General features: G+C 38.7%; 2 protein-coding genes across 2 annotated transcripts in view; both read left to right on the top strand.

Annotated features, from left to right (window-relative positions):
* The first annotated feature begins 358 nt into the window (after positions 1-358).
* arfrp1 (ADP-ribosylation factor related protein 1) lies at positions 359-6096 on the top strand. Its single transcript, XM_039798924.1, has 8 exons — positions 359-465; positions 741-788; positions 1098-1185; positions 2545-2627; positions 2891-2972; positions 3221-3291; positions 3671-3771; positions 4398-6096. Exons 1-8 carry the CDS (start codon positions 394-396, stop codon positions 4483-4485), a joined length of 633 nt encoding a protein of 210 aa, XP_039654858.1. The 5' UTR covers positions 359-393; the 3' UTR covers positions 4486-6096.
* The window catches only part of stmn3 (stathmin-like 3), a 46341-nt gene continuing 43315 nt past the window's right edge, over positions 4496-7521 (top strand). Inside the window, exon 1 of the mRNA XM_039798926.1 lies at positions 4496-4545. The gene's annotated coding sequence lies outside the window, so the exon portion shown is untranslated. The remainder of the gene's footprint in view (positions 4546-7521) is intronic.

The raw sequence follows: 7521 nt of genomic DNA, 5'->3' as shown, positions 1-7521 counted from the left end.
AACTGCCTTCATTCTTTGTGTCATTGATTCAACAAGGTGCTGGAAGCATTCTTTAGAAATGTTGGCCCATATTTATAGGATAGGGTCAAACACAGTATTAGTATGGTGTTCCTAATAATCCTTTAGGTGAATGTAGAACCTTTATTATGACGGGAAAAACAGAAGTGGTTAAAGTGTTGTATTTTCTCACGGTTGACTTAGGAGTTCGGTCATTTTTAATTAAATCTTTATTGAGCCAAAACGAGAAACATCACTTGAAGGCAAAAGTAGTTTTACAGTTCTTACATGACAATGGGTTGTTGTGAAAATCTGAATTAAGAACATGTTCGTTAAAGGGATTTCCTGAGGAGGGCAGTAATAACGCCGAGTGGCGTCTAAACTGCCATCATCTACATGAAGAAGAAGAAGAAAGTCTTACTTCCTGTTAGATTACACGTAGCGTCCCTGCTGTTAGAGCGCTTCAAGGTAGGAAAATAGCAACAAACGACGACTTTTACTGAGTTATTATCTGATACATGTACGATTGTCGGCCACTTGCGTTTATAGACGTGTTAATTAATCTGGTGATAATGAAGCCACAGTGGCGCGTGGCGCTGTGTTTGGCCTCATAATGTAGGCTAATCTATGATATCAAGCTAAGACTAAGACTAGTTAGCAAATAGCATTACTTTTGTTGTTTACATATTTGTTTCAAGATGTATACTTTATTATCTGGATTATATAAGTACATGTTTCAAAAGGACGAGTTCTGTGTTTTGATCCTGGGACTGGACAACGCTGGGAAAACGGTAAGTTACCGTGACATTATCATTTAAATTAATTCGGTTAACGTTAACTCCTTCGTATTGTCGATTGTGTTATTTTCTGTGTTGTGCTGCATTCATCCCTATGTGGCTTTGTCGTCTGTCAGTCTGGGCCACAAATGACCACTTTATTTAAGTGAAATTTAATAACGAATTAATATTTGTCACTGATTTATATACCTACATGCAAACTGTCACATAGGCTACTATTAGCGTAGCTATATATGCCTGGTAGCCTATCGTTATAAATGTGTTTAGCTGTCTGTTGATTTAACTGTTGTCTCCCTTTTGCAGACCTTTCTGGAACAAACAAAAACAAAGTTCAGTAAGAACTATAAGGGAATGAATTTATCAAAGATCACAACCACGGTTGGCCTGAACAGTAAGTGGATGTTCCAGTATGTCTTTAGGCTGACTGCCCTGGGTGGATCCCCTTTTGTTACGGCTGTTGTCAGCTGAGTTAGGGCTAAACGATATGGGGAAAATATCTAATTGCAATCATTTTTGACTGATATTGCGATTGCGATGATTCACAATATTGGAGGGAATGATCATTTTTATATCATTATTCTCATGACCCCCCTGCGATTTGGAAATTGCACTAGTCCATATTGCGATTTCGATAAAATTGGATTAATCATGCAGCCCTAAGCTGAGTGCACAATGACAACTTGTGGCCAAACTCAATGGAATTGTATTATTTAAACTGGTTTATTTTCAATGGCTAACTACAATAATTCTAATTTGCTACGAATAATTTCTAGGGAGCATCATATTAGTGTGTAACTGCTTTCTGAAAGACAAACTCAATCTCATAATCTTTTTCATTTAACTTCTTCAGTCTATACTCAGTTGTCTTATAATTTACAGTAGGTGTTTGATTCCTCCCTAGGGCTGGGTGATATGGAGAAAATCAAATAACACAATATATGTGGCCAAATACCTCTACCGATATTGCGACGATATGTGAGGTTGCAGACTGATCTCAATAAGTGGCGTATGTATGACACGCCAAGTCGTATGCCATTTTGGCCTGTTATCAAGACTTATAATTGCTTTTTAGCGTGTTTATCAATGGCGTTTGGCTTCCATTGACTTGCATTACCTTGCGATTGCATTTCAATTTATGCCGTAGCGAGTAGTATGAAAGCCCGAAAATCCGCGTTATTTGTTTCCTAAACCCAACCGTCCGAAAAGCGATTATGCATCTTGATAACCCGCCAAAATGGCATACAAATTGACGTGTCATACATCCGCCACTTATTGAGATCAGTCTGGAACCTGCTGTATATGGCGTTCTGTATACGCCGTAGACATAGACGCGGATAGCTCAAAATGCGTACAGATAACACGCCACTTGGCTTTAGAAAGTGGTGTGTATGTTTACGCGAAGTTATAATGTCACGCTGAGGGTTGACAAATGGTGCGTTCACAAAATATTTACACAATGAGATTTGTGATAAATAATCATCAGTAATGTGGATATAATGACTAAGCGGGTTAATGCAAATAATAGAACTGCTATAACCGTAAGTAAGTTTAGAAAATGACATCACTTTACTGTAATGCAGTCTGTAAAACCAGGAAAAGACAACACTTGTCATATTACGTTTTCCAAAATCTAAGATTATATATAGTCTCCTATCACGATATTGATTTATATTGAAATATGGCCCAGCCCTATTCCTCCCACTGCTCTGCAGTTTAACATTTCTCATTAATGTCTACCTTTCCTTCACAGTTGGTACAATTGATGTGGGCAAGGCTCGTCTAATGTTCTGGGATCTGGGAGGTCAGGAGGAGCTCCAGTCTCTGTGGGACAAAGTGAGTAAAGACTTTAACACCAATAATATCCTGAGGGGGAATCTTGATGACTCAGGAATAAATATTAAAACTTAAAAAAAAATAATAATCTCATAACGTTATGAGTTAAATCTTGAAATCCGACTTTTCCCTGACTGTGGCTTTAATACTACTGAGTAACTTGTAGTTCCTCCTTCAGCAGTCATACCATGAGGGTATCATTGTTGTGCTGTTGTTATTTCAGCCCAGGAGTCTGCTCTGATATTCTCCATGTTTATATTTAGTACTATGCTGAGTCCCATGGAGTCATCTATGTGATAGATTCAACTGATGAAGAGCGCCTGTCAGAATCAAAGGAGGCCTTCGGTAAGTAACGTTTGTCTGTTGTCCTCAGAATACAATGGTCTTGCAACTTTTTTCTACTTAAATAATGGCATTGTGGTTGACAGGCTACTTTGACAGTTCAACCTTCAGAGAAAACAGTAGCACCAGTGTTTTAGTGCAGAATACTTGCTCGCCGTATCAAAACCAACACTTGACGTCACACGAACCGCTTTATTATGTTTTATGTTTGCTGAATGTTAAATCAATAATGTAACTCTCGTCTCCTCCAGAGAAAATGATCAGCAGTGAGGTGTTAGAAGGTGTCCCACTCCTCGTGCTGGCCAACAAGCAGGACATACCGGTACTGTATGATCTCTTTGACTCAATGAGACAGTGTTCGGGTTAATGATTTATTAAAAACAAAAACTCTATTTATTCTCTATGTTTTGACCTTCCAGCCACACTAAGCCAGTGTGTTATGTAGGGATGCCCCAAGCGTTATCGTCCGATACTCAGGAAAACTTGTTTTAGTTATGTGTCAGCAGAATGCTAGTCCATTTGCTGCTTCTTGCTTTTTTATTTAATTGTAAATTTAAAATCTTTAGGTTTAGAACTGTTGGTTGGACTGTACAAGCAATTAGAAGGCTTCGTGCCTAAGTCCTTGATTAGCATGGTTGTTGTTGAGTGTTGTCTTTGCTGTTTCAGCCTTCAGTCATGTCTTGTTTCTGCTCCATCCTCAGGACTGTTTGTCAGTGGCGGACATTAAAACAGCCTTCAGTGACTCTGCCCCGAAGATCGGCAAGAGAGATTGTTTAGTCCAGCCTTGTACGGCCCTAACAGGGTAAGACTACTGCTGTGTTCAACTGTCAGTCCCTCAAGGATTTCTTTTTTTGAGATTGTTGCTTTTGGAATATCTATTTTTACACATAATGTCCATAGAAGGGCAAATGTACAACAAGAGACATGCATAACTACTTGTGTAGGCATGTTTACTTCAACATAAACATGTCTTTTAAATTATCTACATAAGTACATATGACAAAATAAAGTCCTATACCGTAAACCTTAATATACTGCACCGTGGTTGGTGCTAGACTGACAACTGAGCCCCCTAGCAAGAAAGCAAGCAAACTAGCCAGCTGGTCAGCTACTAAATGATTAAAATGTAGCAAATTAATTTTTCGTTCACATGCTCTTGTCACATCGTTGAAAAGCCTTAACATAACACACCTCCTGTTGACTTCCTGAAATATATCCCGCGAAATCAATACCAAACTTATTTTTAAGCACGTTGCTAACCTCTCAATATAATATGGCACTTAGGGGACAGTGTAGTGGACACATTTCCTTGTTTTACAGATGAAAATGATTTGTGTTAAATATGAGTTTGCCTGGAGGCTGATGGATCCTGATGGAGACCCCCCACCCACCCACACTTAATGACTTACAGTATTTGTTTTGATTCAGGGATGGAGTGAACGAAGGCATTGAGTGGATGGTGAAGTGTGTGGTCCGAAACATTCACAGGCCACCCAGACAAAAGGACATCACGTAAGAAGTCACCAGCAGTCTTCACGCTTATGTTGGACTGAGTTTCTCCTGGAGGACATTCCATGTAAGCCCTGGAGTTGATAACTCTCCTCGTGTTTGCTGCGACATTGAACAGTTTGGATATCTGCTTGAGTGTGACAGTATTTTTTTTATCACCAAGCATAATTTCCGATGTGCTTTGAATGGACTCTATTTCCACTTTTTGAAGCGGTGTTATGATTTCTTCTGCTTCATGTGTGAGCAGCATTCTCTGGCTGGGATCGCTGTGACTGTGTCTGCATGGAGCTTCACTGACTGTCACACACGGTGGCTTTCTATTTCTTCACAGTATCAGATTTAATAAACAATGTTTAGCACACAATTTTTAAGTTGAAACTAAAAGTACCGATTCCCACTATACTTTCTTTCGATCATCTGCAGAGTCACTGTCAAACTCCTGCATCGTCATTGCTGTTTGTTCCACAAAGAATCCAGTGTAGCTAGTACTAGAGCATGTTGAGACCAAAAAACAAGCGACCCAGAGATTCATCGCAGGGTTGTGCAACAGTGGGAGTGTCACTTAAATGGCCCATTTGTGTGCGTTTCTCCAAAAGTGGAATCTGTCTCAACTTTTCCTGATGTAGCGATGGCAATGTTTCAGATTTAGTGACATTTCTTATGACGTTTACTTACTTACTTACTGACTTGACTCCTGTGGCAGCTGCAATAGTGTTGAGAGTTCAAAACATTGGAGTCCAACTTTTAGTGAAAACGAGAATAACTACTCTAGCAGTTATATACTTTCCGGTGTTTTTTGATCGATTGTTTTGCATAATTTTGCTCCTAGGCCTCCGTGGAGCTCCATACAGACTGTTGCAGCAGCCCAAACAGCAACAGTCGGGTACACATATGATCGAATGGCCACCAAACTGTTTTTGAGGTTTCTTTTATGTTATCTGTAGGGATGGGCATCGTTTGGATTTTAACGATTCTGATTCCAACTCTTCCTTTCGATTCCGGTTCTTATCGATTCTCGATTCCGATTCTTTGAGGGGTGGAGTTGAAACGGGTCACATGCTTATTACACAAATACGAGGAAAGTTTTATAGCTAGAACGCCACTTACTGTTCTCCAAGGCTGCAACACAACAAGCGCCTGGTCGCTTTGGAAACCAAAACTTGCACATATTAAATTCTGAACCCATGATCAGATTTGAAACCAAATCCTCCAAACGATTCCAATAAAGAAACGATTCCGATGGAATCGTAATTTTTGAAACGATTCCAAGTAGGAATCGGTTCTCGATGCCCAACCCTAGTTATCTGTATATTCTTTGACTTCTGTAAAACATTTATAGTTTGTTTAAAGCAAACTTTTTTTATTGACTTTGGAAATGTTAATGTTCTTAATTGTCAGAGACACTTGAGCTGGGTAACTGGACACGATATCTGTAACAACTACATGCACATAGTGTGCTGAAAACACTGAGAAATCTTGCTGACCTCTGCTTAATCACTTATTACCAGTAGGTCAACTTGGGATGTATGAAGTGGTTAACAAAATGAAGCTGACGTCCTCTTGTCAGTCACATATATGGAAGATGATCAAAATAAATCTCTGATTTCAAAGAAACAAATTCAAGTTTCAATTTGACTCCTGTGTCCTGCTGTCACAACCCGATCAGGACTGTATATATCAGGCTGTGACAGCTGATTATATTCTTATTGTTTAAATAGACTTTATTACCGGTTGAGTTTAAATGTAAGATGTAATTATATTGGACTCTCCAAAACACAACATAATTTAGTGTCGTAATGCACAGCTATTTGGTCGTTGACATTATTGTGTACTTTGTGTTTTAATGCATGAATTATTGAAGCTAATTGTTTAATATATAGAAACGTATAATTATCTTCAAATCAATTAAGTCGAGGGTACAAAAGACATGAATGGATGGATGAAAAATTAAGACCAAAATACAAAAGGACTCTGAAATATGTCTGTGGTAGAGATGATCATATTCTGACATAACAATATAGTTGCTAGGCATTGCCTGGAAACCGTATAAACAATAGGGCTGGGCGATATGGAGAAAATCAAATATAAATATTTTTTAGCAAATACTTTATCGATATTGTGGCGATATTATATGGTTGACAATTGCTGCTTTCCCAAAATATTTACACAATGAGGTTTGTGATAAATAATCATCAGTAATGTGGATATAATGATTAAATGGGTAAAAGCAAATAATAGAACAGCTGGAACAGTCTGGTAGGTTCAGAAAATGACATCACTTTACTGAAATGCATTCTTTAAAACCAGGAAAAGACAACACTTATGTCATATTACGATATTACAATATCCAAAGTCTAAGACTATCTAGTCCCATATCACGATATTGATATAATATCGATATATTGCCCAGCCCTGTGCAAATAGTATTTATTGGAAGGCAACATTTCTGGTAATATCTGTGTGCCTTAGTCACAGTTTACACACTTGCTGGAAGACTACAAGTCTTAGCAGAACTTAGACTTAAAATGCGTTAATAAAGCACTTTATTCATTCACACATCCACACACTAGGGCTGACCCCGAATAGTTGAAAATTCGAAGCCTCTTTTCGAAGGAGCCTGATTCAACTGCCAATCTCAGTCTAATCTTCGAAGAGGCGTTATGAAACGAGGATCATGGATTTTACATATAACTACCTGTTTTCTCACAATAAGTTAAAGGTGCTCTAAGCGATGTTGGGTGACATTACTTCTTGTTGACGTTCGAAGTATTGTCAAACAAAACTGAGGCTAGCTCGCCCCTTCCTCCTCCTCATCCCGTCCCCTCCCCCTCCCTTCCATGCTTCCGCGCACTAACCCCCCAACCCCCACCCCAAAATCCTTCTTGTTGATTATAGGGACAGTCAGCTAGTGGATAGTGAGGAGACGTTTGCTGTATGTGACAAAAAATGTTGTAGCCTAAAAAACGCATGACATCGCTTAGAGCACCTTTTTAATAAACATATTTTGATGCATATATATATATTATATTATATACCGATCAAA

The sequence above is a fragment of the Perca fluviatilis genome, chromosome 4, assembly GCF_010015445.1.
Source record: "Perca fluviatilis chromosome 4, GENO_Pfluv_1.0, whole genome shotgun sequence".
Classification (NCBI taxonomy): Eukaryota; Metazoa; Chordata; class Actinopteri; order Perciformes; family Percidae; genus Perca; species Perca fluviatilis.
Note: the sequence above shows the minus strand (reverse complement) of the source record. Positions and strands in the feature narration are given on the sequence as shown.

Bases quoted from the DNA above. Each gene is read 5' to 3' on its own strand.
- arfrp1 (XM_039798924.1), top strand. From the start codon at position 394: ATGAAGAAGAAGAAGAAAGTCTTACTTCCTGTTAGATTACACGTAGCG. The intron at 2,628-2,890 runs GTGAGTAAAGAC...GTTTATATTTAG, and splicing joins TCCAGTCTCTGTGGGACAAA to TACTATGCTGAGTCCCATGG. The intron at 2,973-3,220 runs GTAAGTAACGTT...CGTCTCCTCCAG, and splicing joins AGAATCAAAGGAGGCCTTCG to AGAAAATGATCAGCAGTGAG.